We start from the raw sequence: 26,680 nt of genomic DNA, 5'->3' as shown, positions 1-26,680 counted from the left end.
CAGAGGTAACGCTTCAAACCACTAGGCAACTCCCTAACCAAGATTGCCCTCCTTGACTGGGACTTGGGGGACTTGTACTTATATGAGCATTTTCCAAGCATAATTAGCTATAATGAGCCACGCTCATACTACCGTCAGTGGTACCAACAACCATCAGTGGTGTGACCTACGGAAACACAGCCAAACAGGCTATCATCTGAGCCCTGGCTCACCCCCAGATTACAGCTGACGCGCTGCCACGCGCTGCGCCAAGATGGCTCGCTAAAGCATCAGAGGCTAGGAACTGAAGCATATCAGTCCCACATCGAAAACAAGGAAGAGGTCAGCCTCTTCCCCACCTATAAAAGGTTCACTCCTCTCTCCTCATTAATTACGCATTTACTACTTACCTACTGTTATTCTATCAACATAAATACATTGACTAACTTAGGCATCGGAGAAGTGAAGACCGCCAACCAAGGTCTCTCTTTGACGCCCTTTGTATTTCATTTGACAGGTAACGGAAGTCACAAGAACATCTTAAGTAGCGGTCCACCCCTCGGATCAGTGTTAACTGAGATTTGGCTACCGCCCAATCTCAGACATTAACAACTGGTATTTCCCTCTTCTCCTCCTTTTAGAAGCGGAACTTCATTCTCTCCAACCATTGTGAAAGAAGAACAGTGTGCAACGGAATTAACACAGAAGTCTAGGGTTTCAAAAAATTGGAAACTAAACCTATGAGAGTCTTCTAAAATAATAGAGAATAATCTAAATCACTGAAAAGTGATAGGAACATAAATCAATCCTCTGAATAAGAGGAAAGAACAATGAAAAACAAAGAGATAAAGTCCTCGCAGATATATGCTCTGATGGATGAAGAGAAATATTTGTGTGAGAATTTTCTGTAATATTATTCACAATCGTGTTAGGGGTATATATACAACCCTAAATGAGTACTACACAATTGTACTACAAGTTAGTGCAACTTAATATAAGAGACCTATTTCTAGAAGGTAACTACTAAATGTCTAAATACATATATTCTCCTAATAATTTTTATAATGATTAAATACTTGTTACTCCTCAAACTTTGCCCTGAAAAACAGTTTAGTCCCTCGCCTTTTAAATTAAACTGGATAGTCCTTATTCTTTGCAAATCTCACACAACAGGTCCAAAATGACATTTATACCCCTCACTTCATTTTTCTATATTATTTTTCTCTCTGTTTTTTTTTTTGTTTTACTCTCTCTTTCTCTCTTTCTCTCACTCGCTCACCAACGGTGACCCGCCTCTTCTTCCTCTTCTCTTCCACAGCGATGGCCCCGCCCCATTCTCCGATGGGCCACTCCACCCAAAACAACGCCGCACTTCTCTCCAACCTCGGCATCGGACCCCACTCCACCCAAAACGAGATTGAGACTCCACGCCGGCGACATCAACGTTCTTCTGCAACCCGACTCTCTCCAAACGCCATCTCTCTCTCTATCACCCAGCCTCGATTCCGGACCCGAAGACTATTTTGGTGACCGGCAACAGAGGAAGAGGATCCACATCGCTCGATCCAGGACCTCCGGCAACAGACCTCTAGTTTTCGACCCAGGACCTCCAGCGCTCGACCTCCGGTGCTCGACCCAGCTCTCCGGCGCTCGACTCAGGCCAGTGGTAGAGGAGAATGATAAACCGGGTGCCCAGAGCTTTTCTCTGGGTGCCCAAAGCAATTATTTTCTTTCTTCTTCTTTTCTCTTTTTTGGTAAAATGGGATCGGAGCTGGTGCAGATGGTGGAATTGGTCTCTGAGGTTTGGTTGAGTTGGGCAGAGTGGTGTGACGAGTCAAACTCACAAGGAACTGGAGAGGGAGTTGTCGGAGAGTCAAGGTTATGGGTACAATTGTGGGCTGGGTTCTGGATCGGGCACCAAGTCGGGATCTTTAGCTTTAGGTTAGTGTTTGCTGTCTAGCTTTCTGTAGAGGTGATAATGTGATGGATTGATGTTGGTATAGCAATTGAAATTGGGATATTTTGTTTTTTGAATCATATGATGGCGGAGGAGTCACGGGAGTGGCGGCCGACAAGGGATTGGGAGTGGTGAGGGGAGTCAACGGGGCAAAGGATGGGGTTGGACTGAAAAGACATGGTGGTCTTCTCGCCGTTGTGGGAGTCGCGGAAGGGGCTTTGGATGTAGTAGATTGGGCGACAGGGGAATTGAGTTTGGGATGATGGTCTGCACTAACGGCGGAGTATGCCTACACCAACTCACAGAGAGAGAGAGAGAGAGAGAGAGAGAGAGAGAAATTAAAAAAAATTGAAAAAAGAAGATGAATGAGGGCATAATAGTCAATTTAGGTCTGTTGAGGACCTGTTGTGTGAGATTTGTAAAGTATAAGGACTATCCAGTTTAATTTAAAAGGCGAGGGACTAAACTGTTTTTCAGGGCAAAGTTTGAGGAGTAACAAGTATTTAATCCTTTTTATAATGACTCACTAGTCAACAGGACGGGGCACGCATGTTGGGCACTTTGGACCTATATTTTGTAGAGATGATGCTTGGTGTGAATTGTTGGGTAAGTAGTGTTGGCACTACTCTTGTGGTGTCCCTTGCTATTCAAGAAGCTTCACATCATACTCAGTCCCCTTTTCGTGTTGGTGGTCAAGCAGTTGTTAACAAGCGCCCATTGTGCTATGTTTCGTTTAAAGTTTAAGTGAGAGGCCCACTCTAGAAATGACCTCGTAACTTTTAAAATTTGAATATTTTTACTATTTTTCACTAATTTAACAATTTCAACCGTTGATCTTTTATATTTTAAATTTTTAATACAAGAATTGTGCTTACAAAAAATCAACTAAATTCATAATTATTTGGTCATTGAAAATGTGTAACAAATATTGAGCTAATTAAATGACTAAACGCTTTTAATTTGACTAAATTTTTGTAAAATTCATGTGTAGAGAATGAGTGATTTAGATTTACATGCTAAAATTAAAAATATTCTCAAATTTCAAGCTAGTTAACAGGCTGCATTGGTTAACAACCTGTACATATTGGCCCATACAAACATGGCCAGACGGAAGAGATGGATCAGCCATTAATCCCTAACGTCATCATGCACGACTTGCCATACTCAATATCCTCTTCATCACCATGAGGAAGTTTATCTCATAAATCAAGCACATCAGAGAGACAATTAGTACCTCAGGTGCAAGGAGTGCTCCATGTCTGGTCTTAATTGTGAAAATGAAACATCTCTATTTAAATCCCGTTTTCCTTTCATTTCTTATGCGAATACTAACTTATAATTAAAGCTTAATTCCTTTACTCATAACCTCACATTTCAAATGGAGCCTGAGAAGATTACAAATTGGCACATCTAAGCAGTGCACAAGGGATGTCAAGAGAACTCATGACCAGCTTCCCATGTCCTTTCCTTCCTCATTTCTATTGAATATTAATGCCATATGTTGGTAAATCAATTCCACAACCCTCTGCACTTTCCATCCAATGACAAAGATTGGCAAGCTATATACAGTCTCTTGTTGCCTAAGAGCATATGAAAATAAATTTGAAGATACAAAACAACAGCACATGCCCACCCAGAAAAAAAAAATTTAAACCAATGAATAATGACACCAGTATTCCGGAAGCTTCGAACTTCAATTCACCTGACAGAAATGATAATCACGTATTAGATACCAGCTTAGAAGAACAACATATGTGGATGCCCGTAGACAACAAAACAACGAATTCATTATCTGTACAAGTAGTCACATTCACCTACTCAATTTTTTCCTTACTCAGTTGTGCTCAACTAATCACATCCAAGGATGGAGAATAGGCAGTTGGAATGGGTTTATTTGCCTCATTATACTGAACAATTGGATGTAGATCCAAGGGAAGTTGAGAAATGAGAACTGAGTAAGAAATCAATTGCGTACATGAACAAGAGTCATAATTGCAGTAGTACATGAGAAAGAGAAAATGTCTCTGACCTATAGCAGAGTTCACAAAACTGCACTATTACAATTTATAATTTGGAATCCAACTCAATACAGCATCCTCTCCATCTGTGGAATTGCCAATTGGGTCATATTTTCCAAAATAAGTTCTGAATTAGACACGTCATATTTTATTACTTCCGTGCGAATTCTTTTACTGTTTGGTCAAACAGTAATTAACGGTAAATTACAGTTGGACTGTAAATTATTACTCTGTCCAAGGGTGGAGAATAATGAGGTAAATAAACTCATTCCAACTGACTGCCTCATTCTCACCTTAGATTTAGATGCAAGGGCAATTGAGCGAAACTGAGCTAAGGAATCAATTCAGTACCTCTCTACTGATAGTAAATATAGAATAAACGCGGAAAAGGTAAACTGCAGATTTACTTTATGATAGTAATTTTTATAATGATATTGACTTGTTTTTAGCTATTTATTTTCATTTTTGCTCATATTACAAGCATGTAAATGCAGGGAATAACATGTAGGAAGGACTCCATGCTTGAAAAAGTTCAAAAATCTTAATTATACAGTTTATACTGTATAATAGTTAAAAAAAATTGAAAAGGAAACGGCTTTTATTAAAAGATCAAGGAAAGCAAAGTACAATAAGGTGAAAAAGAAGTCCACTTCGAAGAAAGATAGGCAAACAGCCTAGATTGAACCTAAAATACAGCTGCATTCCAATCTAATAAGATAGAAGATAAGCTATAGTTTTCTAAATTCCCCAAAAACAGAAGTCCAAAGAGACGCCCAAAACCTAACTGTCTAATAAACAGCAACCAAAAAATAACAAAAACTACCAAAAAAGAGAAGAAGAAAAAAAATATCCCTTGTGGCCCATTATTTGACCTTATCGTTCAAAAACCCATAATTTAATGCATCCAAGACAATATTAAGAAAAACACACGATTCACTTTCTCAATTTCATATAGGGACACATGCTATCTCCATTCCACTAAAATTTTCCCATTTTGTTGGTGGAAATCCATAATGTTGCCTAGCCATAAGTTTGATGTAAAATAGAGATGATTGAGCAGAGGGAGCGATATAGACAAAGCACAGTTATATTTGTTAAAGAACTCACCCTATACTGTCTTCACATGGGAGAACAGGGGAAATTTGAAGGGCCTTGAACATATACCACCATGGATAGAAATATGAAAGGTATGAAAGCCAGCTAAGCCATCTTTAATGCCTGCTTCAACTGTGTAAGGGCCGAGGGATGCATGTTACCGATGGCCTTACTAAAAGATTCTCCATGAAGGGCAGCACATGTTTGAAGGTTTTCCCTTACTGAAGCCTCCAGAGACATATGGTTTATAGGGTCTGAAAACTTGACCTATAGTGGGATATAAAAACTTCATCAGGAAAATATTAACTATTGAATGATCAACTATAGACAGCTTATATGACTTTAAAAAGTAGTGTAATGACCACAAAGGAGAGAAAAAAAGTTGTTCACCTGTCTTCTTCGCAATTCTTTACTCGGAATGCTGTCCTTACTAAGAGACCCGCTGGAGCTTATACTATCACCACTGTTGTTGGTTGGGGTAACATTCATGAGTGAAATAGTCGTATAATCTAGACAAACACATTAAGGTTAATCACTTGGGAACTAACCTGGACTCCTCTACTAAGTCATCATTGCCACCCAAAATTACAGTCGTACACACACTGCACGTAAAAATAAGCATCAGTTTAAGATGTAGAAACAAGATCGTTTAAGAATCAGAAGCAGATGACTCACTGAATTCATATAAAACTCATACCTCAGAATCTGATCAAGTTTAACGAGGACTTGAGGAAGTCTTAATGTCAGAATAATAGAAAGGGCCAAGCCATATGTCTTCCTTTGGACTGAAGATACATTATCTGCCTGAAACAGTAAACACCAAAATGAAAAAAACAAAAAAACAAAAAAAAAAAAACCACAATACGTTAAAGCAGTGAGGTCTGAATTTGGCTAGAAAAAGCTCCATTCAAACAAAATATTCAAAGCAGTATGAAAACCTTTCAATTGCAAAACCCAACGAGTATGACCACAATTATTTTTCTTCATTTACTAAATTACTATTTTGTATGGACAGAAGCATGCTGTAAATTGTTCTCCTGCACATTTTACTAACAAGAAATGCTAGTGTAAAATTATATGTATTCTTCAAATGAATGAATTATTTTTATGTAATAGTTCCAACTGTATGACAAGAAAGACAATGACAAAAAGGACCAAAACAATGATACCCAGAGTACAGTAGCTCCGGCACCTAAGGCAAGTATATGAGCGTGTGGTACATTTAGTTGGTATTTGGGTTGTGGTACCCACTATGACTTTCATTGGGGTTACCTTGGTGCTATAAATATATTTTTAACCGCATACACGCACGCGCGCGCACACACACACTCTTCACCAATCATAATACTTTAGCAAGAATGATATTTACTTTATTGTTATGTAAACACAACTAGAAAGTTTTTTTTTTTTGGCAAAGAAACACAACTAGAAAGTTTAATGATGCATTTTGAATATTTGATAAATAAAAAAATAAAGATGAAATTAGATAGCACACCTTAAGTAATAATTCTGTATTGAAAAAGATCTCTAACATTTGTTTTGAATATAAAAAAGTACACAAATCTAAAAATCCATAAAGTACAGATATTAAAACTAAAAATAAAAATAGTAATAATAAGAATAATAAAATAATAATAATAATAATAACAACAATTATTAATAAAAATAACAATGAAACACAAACTGGCAAGCAACATGCATCCAAATGTGCATCAAAAAATCTATTACGCACTGAGAATTCTCATAACATATTTTGGTGTCTCAGACATAGGCATACAAGATCTAATTACCGAAAGAAAATTATCAACAATCTTCAGAAGTATCCTTGTAGTGAGATGAAAGCTTACTAACCTTGTCAAGCCATATGTCAACGAGAGAAAGAAGTATATTTTCCTCAATTGGGACACCCGACTTTTGAAGGAGCAACAAAAGTGATGGCTCGGACGTCAAGTGTGCTAGGTAATTGGTATTCATAACCAATATTCTTGCCAAGATGGCAGCCGAAGATGCTTTAACAGTGGCCTTAGAAGGATCTCGGTCATCAGCTCCAGTTATGCATATAACAATTAATTTCTAGCAACATTTAGCAGAAAAATTACTTTAGCTCTAAGAAGGCCTTCGAAAGGGATGACAAGATAATACTACTAATATTATTTTTTTTTCTTTTCTTTTCTTTTTCAGGGGCGGGGGTGAATGAAAATTTAATATAGGAACATCAGGGATCTTAATAGCAAAGAACCTCACTTGTAATGCACTGCTGATCAACTGTGGTACTTCTGTAGGGAAACACTGTAGATAAACAAACTGAATTAGTATTGAGAAAAATCATGATTTGGCCGGTTCAGAAAAACATCAGTACATGTATATGACCAAAAGAAAATCATTTCTATAACAAAAAAAAAAGATACAAGCTCTGAACATGTCAAATGACAACCAAAAGCTTTCCAGCTTTCCCATTATTTAATTAGCAGATTAAGTGGCTAGCTAGTGCATCCTCTTAGAAGTTAGGACTATTAGAAAAGCGTAGTTCATTCCCCAAGTTTTCTAGATGGCCCTATTATCCTACTGTAATAATTTCCACTTGCAAGTTTGATCAGTACCTGTATTAGAATATCAATGACAGGGAGAGTTGACAGAAGTCCCCTATCATTGACATTCCCAACAACCAGATCTAGTATTTTAGCCACACTTGATGCATGCATACTCAGAAATTCCGATCCACCTAAGATAATGTAATCTTCAATTATAGTGACAGCAACCTGCAATAAAGTCTCAGTCAAGATAATTTAGAGCACAAGCATGACAACGAAGTACACACACACAGAGAGACCCTGGGGAGGGGTTGTCGTTGAGGGGTTAACAACCAAAACCGTATGACATATAAAAGAAAACTAACAACTCAAAGAAATTGGAGTGCTATCATTGATACACTAGCTTGAGTGATGATAGATGCCACACACACACAACTAACTCTAAAATACGCAAGCAAAACCTAAGATAATGAAGCGATGCCATCTGTAAAGAACGATATCTCTTCAAATAATTGATGAATAGAATGGTTGAAACATTTCAATCATAGGCCCACCACCTGGCTAAATTCCTAACTATATGCAATAGGATGCCCTACAGTTAAGATCACAAACAGCCAACTAGCATATGGTCTTGAGGTAAAGTATTTCTTTAAAACAAAAGATTGGTCCAGGTCCCAACTCTGATTACACACCCCAGTTGATCAAAAAAAAAAAAAATTAAATAAGATCACTAGAATTTGGTCTAGTGGTAAAGCAATTCTTTTAAAGAAAACATTGGTCCAGGTCCCAACTGTGAATACCCACCTCGGTTGATCATAAAAAATTAAAATAAGATCACTCGAATTTGGTCTAGTGTTAAAGCATTTCTTTTAAAACAAAACATTAGTCCAGGTCCCAACTCCCAATCCCCATACTCAGTTGATCAAAAGAAAAAGTACAATCACAAACAAAATGCTTGGTTCCCAAAGTTAAAGGTTACAGCAAAAGAAGACCATCTGATACATTAGTCAAAGTGGAATAGTGGAATTTCACACAAAATCAGACAAATTCCACAGTATTTGAACAGATAATAAAAGAACAGGTCCTGCAAAATTTCTAACCTGCAAGTGATCAAAACTTCTTTCCAGAATCTCAACTAAACAAGGGAAGTATGCTAGTAGTTGAGGCACCATTGAAGGGGCTTGAGAAAGTGTGGCTTCCCATAACTGCAATATTTATGCAAACTGAATCAGCATAGAAAAAGGACACTTACAAAAAGGCCATTTCAGGAGGTCGAATGCCAATAATCAATTGCCAGAACAGCCAGTGGACTCCCCTTTTTTTGTTTTCTCTTTCCTTTCTTTCCGCAAACAATGTTGCAGCCAGGTAGTAAGTTTTTCCTAATATAGATCACTAACAAGTGGGATGTGCTTATTTTGGGAATATTTATGCATTTTTGTTGTTTTGATATTTGGAGTGGGTTAGATCATCCAACTGTTCATTTTTTTGCATTTCCCTAGACCATGAACTTCACTGGACTGATATTGTTTGTCATTGTTAGTGCCTGGCGATAACAATCTTACCAAAGCTCAGGAACAAACCTAGTGCAGGTCAGTATGAAACTATGAATATTGCTGTGTCTTGGACATCCATTTCTCTATGAATTCTGAACAGTTTTCAACTTCAAATCAAACCAGACAAATACACCTCCACCTTCACAAAAATAACCTAAAAAAACCTGGAGTCCTATTTTAACAATCCTATTGCAGGTCAGTAGCAATCTTTTTGTATCTTTGCATAAACTAACCTTAGCGCCAAATCTTTCTCTTTTCTGGTTCAACTCAAACCAGACCCATCCAATTCCACTCACACCCATCCCTTGACAAGCACAAGACAAAACAGACCCAACCATCAAGGTTGGAAGTTTACTGCCTGGCATTAACATTGAGGTTAAAAATTTAAGATAAGTTTGCCTGGCTTTTGTTGTCACAAGGCCTCCTAATATGGCCTTTTTGTAATTGGTTATAATAAAAAGATGATAATAATAATAAAGACAAACCAGCATGCTATCCTCTAGAAGATTGAGTTCATCAGGGCTATTTATATCGATTCCCTTTTGCAGAACGGGCAGCAATATGTTGTAGCAAAGAGGTGATTGGTAACCAAGTGCGACCACAAAGTTCTTCAATGCAACGAGAAGTTGAATCTGCAGAAGGCATTCACCAGAAGATTCCTCCCAAACCTTTACCAAAAAGAATAAAATCACCAATGAGAGAGAGAGAGAGAGAGAAAGAGAGAGAGAGAGAGAGAGAGAGACGTGCTACTAAACTCAAAAATAAAAATAAAAAAACGCATAGCAGCCTACTCTTCTCCTCGTGTGTTGTCTACTTTAAAGAACGAAGTAATTCAGGTCAACACGATTGTTAACATTGAAAAACAAAATGTAATATCTTGAGACAAAATTTCTCTGTTGACATTTGTTAGCAAAATATGAAAAAGGTCATATAATAGTAAAATGTAATGTTTCAGAGATTTATGTGCTGTTTCTGAACTCCAATGTCCCAAAAGATTTAATTAAACTTGTATTAATCATCTTGAAAACTTTACCATAGACGTGGCAAGAGGTCACAGAAAAATGAAAAACGAAAGAAAAGATAAGTAATTCTACAAAGACAAAACAAAGAACTAAAAATAAATAAAAACAAAACAAAACAGTATGCTGTTCTCGTACCTTCTGAAAAAATAGAACAAGCTTGTTTGCGAACGGAATAACTTCAGTCACATGTCCAATGAGAACAGAAATCAAATTCAAAACCTGAACCTGAAAATAAGTGAAAATAAATAGGAAACATAGAAACTATAGTTAAACAATCAGCACCATCCTTCAAAACACTTGTGAAATCTCTTGTCATAAAATATCAAAGGCATGCTTTATAAAATTCATACCTGAAGCTAACTAAAACATAACCCTGAGCATATAGGATGTGCATGCAACTATATGAATTAGAAGAAATACAATAAGACCCATTCCGTAGCATCATCACTCATCACACATGAAAACGAAAATGTCAAATCTCATAGAGAATTGTATCATGTGACAAATAGAGTGTCTTCTCCACAGGGACGTATAGTCAAAATTTTTGTGCTGAGCATTCTTTCTTTAGACCAGATTTTAAAGTTTGAGATTAGGAGTTAGGCCGGAGCACTTGATCCAAAACGAACTTGCAACGGGTGGAGGCCCATGTCCTCATAAGCTCTATATAAGGTCTTGAATTTCAGATGTGAGACATTACTCTAAAGACTAGACACAGCCACTCACACGTGGCCATTATATTGTGTAACATGGGAGCACATGATGCCATTGTGCTTAATGTCGGGGGGAAAAAAAAAATTAATTGGCAATGGATGAATAGACACACGACCTCACAAGCTATTGTGTGAGGCTTGCATGTATAATGTGAAACATTGTTCTCACCAAGTATCATAAGAGTGATAGATAAGGTGGTGTCGTAATACATCAACATACTCACACATAGACAATTGGCAATGATCTAAAGGAGGACACAATAGCCGGTGCATAGCTCCTCATTGCTAACTTAGAACAAGAGAAGATTTCTCATAAGAACACCCACCAAAATCTCCCGTTGGGTTTGACGAACTTTCATTCCCACAGTTTATCTCATTGGTCGTTCATCCTTCTATATTGGCTGAGAGAGAGAGAGAGAGAGAGGTTGCTTCCTCTCTTTGCAGAATATATTTCGGGAGGAGGCTGCATTATTTGGGAGTCCCCAGCAAGGAGTTCTGCCCCTGTTTGTCAAAACCTTTTGGTTTGGCAAAAGGAAGAAGACATTTCTTTCAGGTAGTTAGTGTAATTCTAGCCCCTGCTATTTCATTATATGAGCTTTGTGCACTATTTTGTACCCTTCTTTGGTTCAGTAAAATTTGTTTCTTTGAGAGAGAGAGAGATGAAGGTCATTTCCTCAATAACTAGTTGGAAAGAGGAATCAAGCAATACTTTTTTTAAGCCAATATATATTCAAAAATGTTGGGAACAGAAGTAGTTATTAACACATACAAATATACTAGTTGAATCATTGCATCCGAATGAAGTAACAGTAATATTTACCTTCGAGTCAAACTCCTGAACTTCCTCAATCAACCTAAAACTTGAATCCCAACATATAGGGAGAAGATCAACGAATTCTCCTTCTGAAAAGCTAGCATCTTCAATATGCGAACACAGAGACCTACAGGCTGCCAACTAAAACATGAAAAGCACACAATTGAGCAATAATCAAGGAAAACAGCCAACTACCAGTGCAGGCAAACCAAAAGAGAAGACAACATTCACATATGAAAATGGGCATACCCTAACAGATAGGTCTTTGTCCTGTAGTAATCGGATTAAAGCACAGTAAACTGGCCTCTTTGTGTCCTCTTTAATCTGGCATAACAATTAAACAAACCAATCAGATTGCAATAATGAACATCAAATCTGATCAATGAAAAGATCTATTAATTCGTCCAAAGCTCCAAATCTTAAAAGAGCGAAGTAGTGGGAGTGTCCCAACATAACATAGCCTCCTGGAAAAATCTCGTCCAAAGGACTAAAGCAATAGGACAATGTGAAAATAGGTGATTCTCACTCCCCGCTCCGTGTTTACACATTACACACCAATATTTAGAAACACAAAAAGACCTACACTGAACCACATCATGCAGTCATTAGCAGCAGATCACATCCATCTCCCACAGTGGAAGTTTTATGCTTAGATTTAGGCGACAATTAAAAATTTCAGCTTATCCACAGCAATTTCTTCCCGGAACGTGAAAGGTATGGGATGTTAGCCTAACAAGATATGCCTAATTGGTTGACAATATATCTAAACAAGGCCATTCTTCAGAGGGATCCCTGCTAATGAAAACCAAACTGGATTAAATATGGATCTAACGATCAATTTAATACAATGATCTGAACCATCCATTTGTTAGGTCCCAATTCAAGGACTATCCTTACAAACAATCAACCAAATCAAAAACCACTTACGTCGATACCCCTGAAAGGACCAATTGGTCAAAGGAATTTCAGATTTTGCTGCTTTATGCAAGGATGATTATATAATAGAGTTCTAAATCTTAAATGGTTCAGATCATTGAATTGACATGGCCACAACAATAGGATCCCTTTTGGTTTTAACGATAGAGTTCCCACTTAAGGATCTTGTTTGTCTAAATATGAATACATGTTATGCACTTATGTCTAGCATAAATACATATGTATCCTCCAGTGACTAGTTTCTACCTCAGAAAACCACAATATAATGCATCTTGGGATGTCAGTGGACATCTTCTCAGTTGTACTTCGTTCTTTATAAAAAGTTTACTTATATGTATATAAATTCATACCTCAGAAACCCATTGACCCAAAATTAGTGCAACTTTCCGGTGGATGATACGCATATTTGGATGATCATTTGAGAGTTCAAGGGATAATGCACCATTAAACCTGCAATATTCATAAACAGATGTCCCAGCTCATTCAAACACTTTTTAAAGCTAGAAAAGAAAGAGACAGAGATAATATGACTGCTACTCGATCAACTCCTACTGCATTTATAAATATTAACAAACAAGAAACCTGAACTGTCATCTAAACTGATAATAAGATGATCAAACAGCCTCGGAGTCTTGTTGAATGAACTTACCAATCTTTAAAGCTCAGGTAATTTGAGAGTTCGTAATAAACATATGCAGCAGCACCATAAGCAGCATCTTTAAGAAGCAACCCTGGAGTGATTTCAGTCACTGAAGATGGGCAGCCATTCATTGCCTCTTGAAGGATGGAAACCACAACAGGCCCTAGGAGCTAAAATCAATAAATCAAGATGTCATAAGCACATATTCTGTAAATTTGAGCACCAATTACATTTTGTTCAAAACCATCTGATTGTACACAAAGAAATGCATCAACCTGGCTGTGGTTTTCAAAAAGAACAATGTATAAAGCTTCAGCACATGGCCTTAATTTTTCTGTCCACTGAACCATATCCTGCTCATGATGAAAAGATTCAGGATTCTGGTACCACTCTTCCAAATCACTTGTTGTTAGAACAAAATACCTGCAACAAATCGCTAAAATAAATTTTCAAACAGAATACATAGTAATTTTGTTAACCTTAGATAGAACTATAAATTCTAGATAAATCTCCCAAATGCTTGCATCTTAGTGCCATTCAGGATGTACCATAACTAGAAAAAGGCTCAAAATGGTCTTTTATCTTTCTTCTTTTGTTTGAGTGTTCAAAGAATTCACTATATTCCGTAAAATAAAGTAAGAGAAACTTGTGCACTACTAGAATAATGTCAAGAGTCACATCCATAAGTTTTCCAAGATTCTCTCACACCTCTAATCAGTCTGAAGTTACAATGTGGATTTCAAATCACATAGGTGCCACTGTACAATCAGTCAACTGTGCGAAGTACCAAAAAGATAGAAACATGTTATTGACTTGCATGTCAAAATTACCAAATAGTCATATATGCTTCTATTGTTAAAGTTTATATTATTTATTATTGACAGAATTTTTATTAGTGAGTTTTCATTTTCTGAACTAAGCAATAAGTATAGTTATTTGAAGACATGGTTGGGGTTGTTTCAAGAGGATTTATGGGACAGTGGTTTTGGCAAAGGCTGCAAACTAATATGTCCAGGAATTAACTCTTTCATGTTTCAGATAAAAAAAAGTTTGTCATATTATAGTTTGCTTGTTTACTTACCTATCTTCTCTTGTGTGAAGCTTTTAGTTTCCCTTTCGTGTGGATTACTTCTCCACAATGTGCATTCTCTCTTTAGTCTTAGCATTAAGTCTTGTCTCTTTTCAAAAAATAATAATTATATATAGCAACCTTGTCCAACTGAAACGTCAAGTATAAATTTATAAACCAAGCAAGAGAAGGCCATTGAACTTGATTAAGTGAAACAGAGATTAAGGTATCATTACCTTCTTATCAGTGTATTACACAAGACTATAATGCGTTCACTTGTCATGAGGGAAGTCAAGATGCCACTGACAGCACCAGATATATTTTTCTTCATTTGCTCCAGTGTAACCCCATTTTCATCCATCACCCGACCAGTGAGACTTGGCTTGTACTCTTTACATTCTAATATAGATTTAATCATTACCATACATTGAATCAGAAACTGCTCAAAGGATAATACATCTGGATCAGGATCTGTTATCTTCTGTAAACAGAAATCAACTACAGTCGGAAGGACGCATTTATCACTAAATGAATAAGGATGCCTGCCCTGAAGTGCAATTAAAACCTTCATCAGTTTAGTACAAGCCCTCTTTAGGAAGTCCAAAAATTTAGGATGTCCTTTCTGAAAAGATGAATCTGGAAAAGAAAGCAACAGTTGTAAAACTTCATTAAGAAATAACATATTTTAAACCATAATATATAATTTATGCATTTCTATATATCCCATATTGTTATTCATGATGACTTCAGCTTCCTTCACCCAAAAAATTACTGAAGGATTACAGGGGTAAACTGACAAGTACAAAAAATGTCATCTGAGGAAACAACAGAAATCAATGGATCTTACATTATTTAATCTTAAATGGCACTTTACGAAATTGAAACAAAGAACTTGGTGAAAAAGCAAATTTAAAATAAAAACTAAAAAGCATTTGCCAAAGTAATATAACCAAATATTTCTATTTGTTATGATCAGTGGGCGTGAAGGATTTCAAGATTTTTCATTGAGAGAGAGAGAGAGAGCTAATATTATCCAAACAACCTATTACATAATTGCTATACAGGAACAAAGATCTGCAGGTGATGTACCCATTATATCATAATCCCCCATACCCCTTTTTTATGGGGCCTATATATCACAATCGTTTACTCTAAGATTATCAAAGCAGAAAAGCTCACTAGCCTAATTATTACATTATTTAGTTAATACAACATCATCTATATGGGTTGCATAAGAAGGATTCCACTGAAAACTGTCGAAACAGAGGCCTTTCTTCCATTTTGTTAGATTGGAAGGCTGCTATACTCTAGGTTTGTTATTCTTCCAGGGGAATGTTTTTACTTTAGTCTTGTTGCTGTTGTTGTTTGTTTGGGATTTTTTTGTGTAGCTCTGTTCCTTTATGAACTCCTCCACTTTCTCTTTTGTATCATTTTTCTTTTTCAATATGTTCCGTTTCTATTCCCAAAAATAATAACAATAATAAAATATAAAAGATTCCATTGATTTGTTTTGATCAGAAGCTAATACAATGTAGTATTCTTCATTCATTTATTACTATTGCTTTACTTCTAACAATCTCTCATATACACCAAGAAAAAAATGTACTCCTGTGTAAATGTATAAGACTGGACAAGGGACAATAATAACTGTTTAATATTAGTATAGACGAGCAATATCTCACAGTATGGGAGAAATGACTGAATGGCATTCAAGAGCATGGGCGAGACCTCCATGACTGGTCGGACCTCCTACAAGATACACAGACGATTAGAAGTGATATTGTATATTGCCATATTTAAAAAACCACATGGTTTCCGAGTGAAACCAACAACTTCTGTTCCTGTTTTTCTTTTTTCTTGGGTTGAGGGGATACCTACCTGTACGCATTTTGCGTCACTTGGAAACCCTGAAACTATTAATTGGCGTATTATCTTTAGGCACAACAGCCATCGCTCACATGTTAGATAAAGATCATCGTGATGTTGCTCCAATGTATTTGAGTTGTAGCTTTGAGTCAATGTAGAAAAACCATGTAACAACGTTTGCACATCTGTCTGCCAAAGGTGCCAGCTATAATCAAAGAAGCGAGCTGATATCTGCCAAAGAATGTCCATAAGTACCACAATTTCATATAAGATTGTTCATGAATATCATCCTCAAAATAAGTGATAAATTTATGGGGGCGTGTGTGTGTGTGAGACAGTTGGGGGGGGGGGGGGGGGGGGGGGAGAGAGACGGACAGACAGAAGCTTGAAGCCCTAGGTTTAGTATTATAATTCACGTCTCAGAGAAATAAGCAAAAGAGCAGAGTCTACTCAGGATGTCCCATCAAATATCTGTATCCAACAGTCAGCATCTTTACAGACAATTCTTTTTTTTATTAACTTCATCTGGCGTCTTTGTCTTGGAAGACAAGAAACTGATTGGAAAGATATGCCTGGCGCCCCAGCTCTCAAATCCCATCTACTTAGAGACAAGTAAATTTTTCTCCTTTAAAAGATCCACTTCAGTAGTCATCCCAGTCACAAGGAACTATGAAATCAACAACAGATTTAGTAAAAACAGAGAAGACCACAAAGTTTGACATCATCTCTGACCACAGCTGGAAGGATAGCCCCTTTAAGAGTAAAAATAAAAAATTCATGAAAGGGAGAGCTCACACCATGCAACTGATATTTGTCCAACTTAACCATGTTATGCACTACAAACTAACTTCAAACTATTCCCAGTAGGGCACAGCAATACAGTCACTGATAATCATTAAGAAATCACCTTCGAACACATTAGTAAGAGAAGAAAAACATTACTTTTTAATAATTCTGAAATATTTTTTTGAAATCCTTATTACGAAAATAGAGACCATACAAGCAGGCATAAAAAGTTAATGCCATAAGGGCTGCCCAAATTTACCATCTATGTGCTCTTTCACACTGGGGACATCACATTAAGCTACAGTTTGCCCGCTCAGGGATGCAAACCAATTAACCAGCTTGAAGACAGAATTAGAAACTCAACTATAAAAGTGTTCCTTCATTAAAAAAATATGACTGGTAGCTCAGGGCATATATTTACATATTCTACAGGAAAGAAAACTACCATAAGGTATCTATATTTTATCTACGGTAGGAACGAATACTATAAAAAGACATCTCACAAAAAATTACCAAAACTAAGCTTTAAAGCTATACAGAAAACACATGTAAAGCCCAAGCCTCTGGGAAGAAAATAAAACTACAACCAAGGCTTAAACAGTGATGCCCTAATCAGCACATTTTTTTATTTCACTAATATGATCAAATGAAAAAAGGGAAGGAAGCATTTGTAGAAAGAGAGTGGAAAGAGTACAGTAGCCTAACCTCTGCAAAGTTCTTTTGGTCTGAGATGAGACGCTTGGTGGACAACTCCTTCAAGGTTCGAAAGAGGGTCAAAAAAATTCTGTGCGAAGAAAGAATATCTGCTGATTGAAGCTTCTGTGCTAAAACAGAAAAGAGCTCAGGCCTGCATATGTCATTAGCCTGTTATATACTTGATGAAGGAAGATTCAATATGGTGCTATGGAACGTTTTGAGATTAAAAAAAAAAAAAAAAGGATAATCATCGAGATCTGAAACCTAACATTCAAAAACCTAAATATGCCTAAACTCAGCAAGAGATAAATAGAAGGTATAAAAGTTTCCGAGTCTTGATACAACCTGTCAACAATTAGTATGTCAATGTCTGGAATGTACAATTCGCTTCTTGCACTATATGATAAATTCATAAATCTCAGGTCACCTATACAAATGTTATTCCCCATTTTGTTCTCTCTGGGGTCATTTTTATTCCAAACTATAGGGAACAAGGACGCATTTCCATTCTGGCACTCTGCATTGTAATACACCGAGACATGTAGCTGCATTATAGTTTATACCTCTTTTTTTGTTTTCTAAGTCATGCAAGGCTGCTTCATATAATTTCTCTCACTAGTCTTTTAATTTACACTTCAGAAATGTATCGTGTACCCAATTTCTAACTCAGACGCAAGCCAGTAAAAGCATCACAAACTTTATTCCAATCGTAGCTTAATTGCTATGATATATATATATATATATATATATATATATAGTCTTATCGCCATCTATAGTTTTATCCCTCTCCATGTTCTTTCTTCTTGTTCGCTAGTTCCATCTCTAGTCCCATCTCTTCCCAATCATTAACTATATAAAGAATAACTAAAACATCCCATTATCAAGTTTTATGGCACCACAAAGCTCAAGTACATTAAGAGCTTATAACTTTGCCACAAGACCCAAGTTTGAAAACATAGAAGTTATAATAACAGCAAAATCCAGAGAAGAGGACAAAGGAATCCACAAACAAGAAACAAAGAAGCCTAGAAGGTCTCTAAACCTTAGAAATTTGTCTCTTCTTTTCAGTAATAACGTCTTTGTTTCTTCTCATAAAATAAAATAAAAAATATAACAGCAACATCATACCATTCTCTCGGGTAATCTATACGAGCAATTTTGGAAACAAGCACAGCCAACATTTGCGCTATCTGTGTTGGAAAAAAAAATTGAAGAAAATAGAAATCAGCAAAGTTGAGTAAAGTTTTAAGTCACCATAGGCTGAAACTTAGAAACTTAGAGTGAGTGAGTGAGTGAGTGAGTTTAGTGACCTCAAATCCTGAACATGTAAGTCCCTAGTGACCCAAAAGACTTAATAGTAGTTTCATGTGCCCTATGAAAACTAAATCCCATCTCTTATCCTCGAGGAGCTAAAATAGTAGCAACTAACAAATTGTAACCAACTCAAAAAGGTAAATGGTAGCATGTCTATAATTCAACACAAGTAATTTTAGGTGTGGATCTAATTTTCCTTAAGGAATTCAATGATAGATAACGAGCTCATACCTTGAAAGCCTAGGTAAAATCCAATTAGCGGGTTGAATTTCCATTTACATGATAAATTTTAAGGAAAAAGAAGCTTTTACTAAGAAGAAAGATGAGATGCAAGAACAGAAAAATAGATACAGCTCACAACTCCCACACAGTCTAAGATGTTTTTGACTAAGACGCTGATAAAGAAGCTAAAGTCTAATCTTCTCTCATAAGTCAACCTCTTTCCCCCAGTAACAGCCAATAAGTTTCCAACCAAAATGCTCTAAAGACTATTGCAATTGCATATACAATTCGGTACCAAAAGAAAAGCAGGTGAATGTAAACAGTGTACCTGATAGTTCTCTTCCCCGAAGTGTGATAAGAGTTTTTGTCTGAGATATAGTTTCTCCTCGTTGCTAATTCCCCTGAAAACAAACAAGAGAAAGTGATAAGCCCGGTGTAGACAAGATTGAGAGAAAGGCGATGATCAATATCTTACGAGGAATCACGCCTGTGCCTCCAGTAACGATTAATACTATTTTTGAAATACACTGAAGCCATCAAGCGAACATCTACATGAGGTGCCAAATCCTTGGCTGTTATGACTTCCTGCATAATAATAGTCTAATTTCAGAAAGAACAAGATTGCACATTTCATTTCACGGCCTAAAACCCTAGAGCATAGCGACGATTCTATTTCCCAAAAGAAAAGGTCTGCTTACCATTAGACAAGAGCAGAAACCAGGCCTCGCCTCCGACTGGGAGAGCGCCGCCTCTGCCGGTTTCCGGACACTCTCATCACCACTCAATGAGTTACTCAGCAACGAGAACATGGCCGGTAGGTCAGACGCCGATAGCGCCATTGCTTTACACCGCCCACTCTCTGACTCGCCCCCTTAAGCAATTGTTTTTGCTACACCCTACTACCAATTGATCACAAGCTTTTTTTTCCTTTTCCAATTTCTAGTTTTAAGCTCCTTTTTTTTTTTTTTTTTAACTTTTGTAACCCAACCTTTGTTAAAAACATCGCTTTGGTCGTAATAATTCTTAAGAATTAGAGCTAATCGATCTAAATCTGAATTCGTTTAGTAGCATATAAAATTCAATCCAATCTTATCCAATAATTAGTTAAATCATTGATATTATCAATACATTCACATTTGTATCCCGTAAATTAACGGATATCAGGTCCATTAATCAGATATTTTTATTATGTCAAGTATTATTGAATTTTTAAAGAAAAAAAGTTATAGTTTTGTCACCGTACATAATAAAATTTAACTACAATACTATATTATAACAATCTTAAGATAGTTTTCCTCTTTATATGGGTGGACGTTTCTGCAATTTTCTCCATCTCCGATGGAGATCAATGTCGGCTCCTCCTTTGGTGTCGTATACCTCAAGTGCGGTGCAAACCGTCTCTTCTATCCTTCCAGTTTGCTTTTCAAAGGCGTGGTTTTCGACTCCTCCTGCGGCGGCAGATTGCGATGTGTTCCCTTTCTCTCAGATCTCAACAACTTGGGATTCCAAGCTGTGGTCGATCTGGGCCTGTGGTCGGCGACCTTCCACCTGGAAATCGGAGGTGTTGGATCGGATCCGGATCTGGGATCCAGGGACTATGAAGACGTCTTGGAACCTTGGTCGTGCCTTCTTGGACTTTCTGGTAGTAGGGCTGTGGGAGGGGCTCGAGATGGGAAGGTTCATGCCTCAGCCTTCTGGCGGAGTGCAGCTGTTAACGTTAGTGATCCGAGGGATCTCTAGTTAGCTTTAGAGAGAGAGAGAGAGTGACACGAGATGTATAGTGGTTCGTTTCCCGCCTTAGCGGGAAACTACGTCCACTTGAATGTTATACTAGTGTGTTGAGCCTTGCGGCCCAAGAGGATTACATGAGATGTAATGGGATCGATTTAGTTGTGGGAGGAGGCATTCCTTTTATAGGTGAAGGAAGCCATCTCATTTACATGGTTTTCGATGTGGGACAAGTAAAGATAACTATTCTAGTGTAGAAAGCCTAGTTTGTGAGGGCATGTTGGCAAGGCCGGGAAGGTGGCTTCCCGGCGACGGATTTGCCACTTCCGGATACCGTGGCGTAGCTTGAACATAGGGCTACAAGATGCAAGTAGCGGTTGGGCCTCACCATGGCTTGTGGGTGTCCCAAAGAGGGTGTTACTTATGCTTGGTGATGTAGCAAATAGCCTTGCTAGTAGAGGGTATCTACAAGTCCCCGAAGTCCCCAAGTAAGAGGAGCTTCTTGGTTGGGGAGTTATAACCACGAAGTCATCAAGCATAAGTAACCGGGCGGCACGGAGCCCCTACAAGTCCCCGAACTCCGTAAGCAAGAAGGGACTCGTTAACCTGCACAACAAAGACAAAAAAATAGGCATATGTAGAATGCTTGTTGCATTGGGCAACAAATGTGAGTTGCATTGATATGCGTTGGCATATACGAATGTATGAGGTGCGTGATACATGGTCGTGTGAGCATATGGATTGCATATGATAAATATGTGACGCGCGCAAGGAGACGAACGAGGTCGAGTTTGACGGGGTTACGCTCGTGAGATGTAAGTTGCATGAGTGCCGCGAAGGTATGCATTTGTAACTCATGAACGATGACCGCGCGTACGGTTGTCTGTTTGGTTTTTGCTCGTATTAATGGAACGCGAAAAGAATTTGATTTGTCGCGGTCGGTAAACGACAAATGGTAGAAAAATTCAATGTTCCATTAACGTGTGGTGTGTCGAGTAGACATGAGAGTAAAGCTCGAGGATTGCCGGGAAGGCATGAGCGGAAAGCTCGTGAGCGGGAAACTCGGGGTTGCCGGGAAGGCATGAGGGGGGAGCTCCTAGGTTGCCGGGAAGGCATGAGCGGAAGCTCGGGGTGCCGGGAAGGCATGAGCGGGAAGCTCAAGGGTTGCCGGGAAGGCATGACGGGAAGCTCGTGGGTTGCCGGGAAGGCATGAGCGAAAGCTCGGGGTGCCGGGAAGGCATGAGCGGGAAGCTCGTGGGTTGCCGGGGAGGCATGAGCGGAAGCTCAAAGGTTGCCGGGAAGGCATGAGCGGAAGCTCGGGATACCGGGGAGGCATGAGAGGAAGCTCGGGATGCCGGGGAGGCATGAGCGGAAGCTCGTGGGTTGCTGGGGAGGCATGAGCGGAAGCTCAAGGGTTGCCGGGGAGGCATGAGCGGAAGCTCGTGGGTTGCCGGGGAGGCATGAGCGGGAAGCTCATGAGCGGAAGCTCAAGGGTGTCGCGAAGGCATGAGCGGTAAGCTCGTGAGCGGAAGCTCAAGGGTGTCGCGAAGGCATGAGCGGTAAGCTCGTGAGCGGAAGCTCGGGGGTGCCGCGAAGGCATGAGCGGTAAGCTCATGAGCGGAAGCTCAAAGGTGCCGCGAAGGCATGAGCGGTAAGCTCGGGGGTGTCTCGAAGGCATGAGCGGTAAGCTCGTGAGCTGAAGCCTAGGGGTGCCGCGAAGGCATGAGAGGTATGCTCGTGGGTGCCGCGAAGGCGTGAGCGCGAAAGCTCTGTGGTGCCGCTGAGGCACAAGTGCGAAAGCTCGTCGGTGCCGCTGAGGCACGAGGGGGAAAGCTCGGCGATGCTGCTGAGGCACGAGCGCGAAAAGCTCGGCGGTGCCGCTGAGGCATTAACGGGTAGGTCGAGGTGATGCCCTGAGGCATGAGCGTAACCGTTGCTAATTATGTCGGGCTGTATGTACAAGTCCCCGAAGTCCCCAGTCAAGAAGGGTGTTCTTGCGGGTTGATACTAAAGCGTAGCTTTGTGCCGTATATCAAGCATAATTAGTGCGAGTGCGTCGTCCATCTAGAATTGGTTGGAGCGAACGCTTTTGTCCTTTCGGGTGGGCCCCTGCTAGGCCCGCTAGGGAGTCCCCCACTCCCGAGCCACGACGGACCTCCGGATGGTCGGTAAATTGTTTGTTGAGGGGGAGCTGCACGGAGCAGAGGGTGTTTGGTAGCGAGCCCAATCTTTGGTACCCAAGCGTCGGAGTTAACTGCCGGATCAATGGCTGCCGTGGGCTGTGTTAACTAGTCCCTTTACTATTTCTCGGAGGAGAAACTTTACTGCAATGTCGCGTAGCGGTCATTGTCATTATGAGGCGTTGCCTTACCGCTTGGCGGTGACCATAGACTCGTAAAGTTTGTACTTGTATGAAACATGACAAACAAATAGAGCAAGTAATAAAATTTTGTTTGAGTGTCCCATATTTATTTAATTGGGTTGCAAAAATAGAAGCATGACATATGTGTATAGCATGTACTTGTAATGTGGATGCTAATAACATTGTATTATTGTAAACTTGCTTAGAGATCGTTTGAGATCGGTATACGAAGCATGGCATATCTAGCATGTGCGGTCTAGAAAGTGTTGCAAAATTTACGAAATGTTGTTGGCATGCTCAAAAGTTTATGGAAGCATGTAAAAGCATATCAAGTGTGATATATTGTAGGCATGCTTAGAAGTAGTAAAAGCATGGCATTGGCATGGCACTAGCTCAAATTGAAAGAGCGTAAAGGAAGATATAGTTACTTATCTTATGCCGATTTGGAGGCTAGCGGAGTTGGCCGAGCATGGCGGTTCATTGCTTGTGGCAGATAAAGTATTCCGATAATGTACGTCAACTCATAGTTGTGGTTGAATGCTCAATAGAAATAGTTGAATTTCTTAGCTCGTGAATTCGCGTATTTGACCGCTGTAAGAGCTTGAAGCCATAGTTGAAGACCAGTAATGGTGGTTGGATTTGGATCAGCGTCTCAACACCCAGAGGTGAAGTGAACTCAACATCCGAGATGGTTGGGTCGGAGTAATGCATAAGCTGATCATGGGTGTCCAGATCAGATGTCTAGGTGTGCAGATAAGATACTCTGCCCAGAAAATTGAATCTCTGCCAGGGATTAGAGCTCCGCCTCCTTACAGCTCGGCCAAGAGGATTGAAGCGGTGGCCAGCGGTGGTTGTTAGCGGTTTGGCGGAGCTGCTTTTGGTCAGTGGAGCTTGTCCGTGAAGTTTTGGTCAGCGGTGCTTGATCAGATCAACAGTGCAGCGGTGCTTGGTCAGCAGAGCATGATCAGATCAGCAGTGCAGCGGTGCTCTGGCCAGCGGAGCTTTGGCAGAGATGGGTTTTGGCCGGCGGAGGAAACTGTGGTCAGCGGGGGATGCTTTGGCCGGTGAGTTGGGCGATGGTTCCGCTTGGTTCCTAGCGGAGGAAGTTGGGCGGTGAAGCTCAGTGATAATGCTCAGCGAGTCAGCGGAGAAGCTAGGCGGAGCTTGCCCGGAGGAGGCTGCCTAGCGAGAGCTCAGCGGTGAAGCTCAAGGGTGCAGCTCGGCGGAGCCTTGGCCAGTACGTGGGTGGTGATATTTAGCGGAGCTTTGGCCATCGGTGGAAAAAGGTGATGCCCAGCGGAGGAGTTGTTCAGCGGAGACGCTCAGCGGAGCTTGGCCAGCGGTGATGCTCGGCGGAGTTGTGCTTGGCGGATCCCTTAACTGATCGACTCTTGATGGACCATCGAAACGCTTATTGCTTGAGAGATAGCTGCTGGCGGAGGCGTTATATAGGTTCGAAGGGTGAGCTGGAGTGGCTAGCGGTGGCTTAGCTGAACCTTTTGCCGGCAGCTGTGGCTGGCGAAGCTTTTGCCGCTGATTATGCTTAGCGGAGGAAGCAGTTGCCGCTAACGGTGATGATGGTCAACTGTGGTGGACTCGAAGTTTGGCGGAGGAGTGCCTAGCGGCAGAAACTTCCCGCCGATGGTGCTTCGTTGAAGAATACATGGCGGTGTTGGCCACTGATGAAGTTGATCGGAAGAGAGACGGCGGTGAACAGTCCAGCGGAGGGGAAGTTCGGCGGTGAACAGTCCAGCGGAGGCTCGTGTCGGCACTTTGCTGGCGGGGGTTGGCCAGCGGTTGCCGGTTACCAGCGGTAACGGAGTTCTTGGCCAAAGGAGTTTCGGCCAGCGGAGTTGTCCAGCGGATAAGCAGAGCTGCTTCAATGCTTGATGTCCAGCGGAGTTTTGTTCCAGGTTTGTTGAATGGTAGCCGGCGGTGGCAGCGAAGCTTGCTGGCAGAAGGTGCGAGTTTGGTGTTGCCGCTGAACCAGTGTGGCTGTGCCGCTGATGATGATTGAAGAGTGTTGGTGTCCACAATAAATCTCTGGGTGTCCAGAGTGAGTTTGTTACACCCCACACCCGATGTACCCCTTTTACTGAGTTGCACGAATCACTTTATGTTTTACCATTCGTGGTTATAGTTTTATCTTTTAGGGGGGTGGCTAGAAGTTGACTTTTTATGGGTTAACAATTTGAGAAAATTTCATTCATGAAAGTTGTAGAGGACGTTAAACCGAGCGCGGGCATATGTGGTACGTAAAAATTGGAGTTCGTATGCAAAAGTTATGAGTGAATTACGAAAATTACTGTTCATGGTAAAAATTTAATATATATGGAAAGTTACCCGGGTAGGTTTCCAAAACCGGAAACCCACCCCTTTTTCTCTCTCCTCTCCCCCGACTCTTCTCCTTTCCCTTCGGGTTTTCTCTTCCTCCCTTCGATTCCACACTTTCCGGCCACCAACCGGCGTGCAGCCGGCCACCACAGGAGCGCCTCTTCCCTCTCTAGACCCTAGTGACCTGGGATTTTGGAGATTTGGCCGAGAAATTCCAGATCGAAGCAAAGTTCGCTCCGGCTGCAGTTTGGGGTTTCGCCGATTTCCGGCAATTCCGGCCACCTCCGGCCACCAAGTTAACGTCGAAGGTTCGGTTTTTGATGGAGATCATTTCCCCTAAAGTATTTCATTCCAATTTGCATTGTAGAGGTCGAATTAACGATTTGCATTTCTAGGGTTCTTGAAGCTTCGGGGCTTTCCTTCACCGGCTTGATTCGACCACTTCGAGGTAAAATTGGTTAATGTTGTAGTTGGGAAGTTGATTGGGCTTGTTGTGTAGATGCTATTGCCGGAATTTGGTGGTCATCGGAGGTAGTGGTCGCCGGCGCGTGGACCCCACGCGCCGCCACTGTAGGTGGCGCGTGGTGGCGCGTAGAGCAGCGTTTTAATTATAGTTTTAGTTCCATAAATCCTATGTTGATTGTAGAATTTGATACATGAAGTTTGGTGGAAATCGGAGGAATTACGAATTGAGTAGAAATGGTTTATTATTGATTTACGTGAATTCGATCGCCGAATTTCTTTCGAATTCACTTTAGATCTTACATCAATGAATGATTAATGTTGGAGTATTAAGGATGGATATTGTGGAGAGTTGAGGAGTTGGATTTTTGGAAGGGGGATGTTTTGAATTTCCATTTCTAAGTATCGTAAAGTTAATTTCCGTCCTGTGAAATATATATATATATATTTATGAATGCTATTCGTACAGGACGAGAGGAGTCTCCATACGAGGAAAATCATGAGCGACGTTAGGATTGACCGCATACTGTGAGTGGACTTTTATTTTTAAGAATGATGCATGCATTTATTTTCATGAAATAATAAT

General features: G+C 39.9%; 1 protein-coding gene across 1 annotated transcript; it reads right to left on the bottom strand.

Annotated features, from left to right (window-relative positions):
- Positions 1-3,362: 3,362 nt before the first annotated feature.
- LOC133709422 (uncharacterized) lies at positions 3,363-20,131 on the bottom strand. The gene is made up of 24 exons (XM_062135155.1): positions 19,907-20,131; positions 19,684-19,793; positions 19,537-19,609; positions 18,801-18,862; positions 17,682-17,823; positions 16,203-16,421; positions 16,007-16,073; positions 14,561-14,960; positions 13,531-13,678; positions 13,265-13,425; positions 12,966-13,065; positions 11,929-12,003; positions 11,686-11,820; positions 10,291-10,380; positions 9,619-9,801; positions 8,681-8,785; positions 7,650-7,808; positions 7,294-7,338; positions 6,901-7,122; positions 5,747-5,853; positions 5,598-5,651; positions 5,440-5,512; positions 5,062-5,316; positions 3,363-3,638 (listed from the first exon to the last, which is right to left on the bottom strand). The coding sequence occupies exons 1-23, from the start codon at positions 20,045-20,047 to the stop codon at positions 5,155-5,157; spliced, it is 3,033 nt and encodes a 1,010-aa protein (XP_061991139.1). The 5' UTR covers positions 20,048-20,131; the 3' UTR covers positions 3,363-3,638; positions 5,062-5,154.
- Positions 20,132-26,680: the final 6,549 nt, after the last annotated feature.

The sequence above is a fragment of the Rosa rugosa genome, chromosome 5 (assembly GCF_958449725.1).
Source record: "Rosa rugosa chromosome 5, drRosRugo1.1, whole genome shotgun sequence".
NCBI lineage: Eukaryota > Viridiplantae > Streptophyta > Magnoliopsida > Rosales > Rosaceae > Rosa > Rosa rugosa.
The sequence above is the reverse complement of the archived record's forward strand: the minus strand, read 5'-3'. Positions and strand labels throughout refer to the sequence as shown.

What these genes read in the sequence shown, in the direction of transcription:
- LOC133709422 (XM_062135155.1), bottom strand. Translation starts at nt 20,047, where the DNA reads ATGGCGCTATCGGCGTCTGACCTACCGGCCATGTTCTCGTTGCTGAGT. An exon ending in TCATTGATATTCTAATACAG is followed by an intron (nt 7,339 to 7,649) that starts GTACTGATCAAA and finishes GTTTATCTACAG; the next exon opens with TGTTTCCCTACAGAAGTACC. An exon ending in AAGAATTGCGAAGAAGACAG is followed by an intron (nt 5,317 to 5,439) that starts GTGAACAACTTT and finishes ATCCCACTATAG; the next exon opens with GTCAAGTTTTCAGACCCTAT.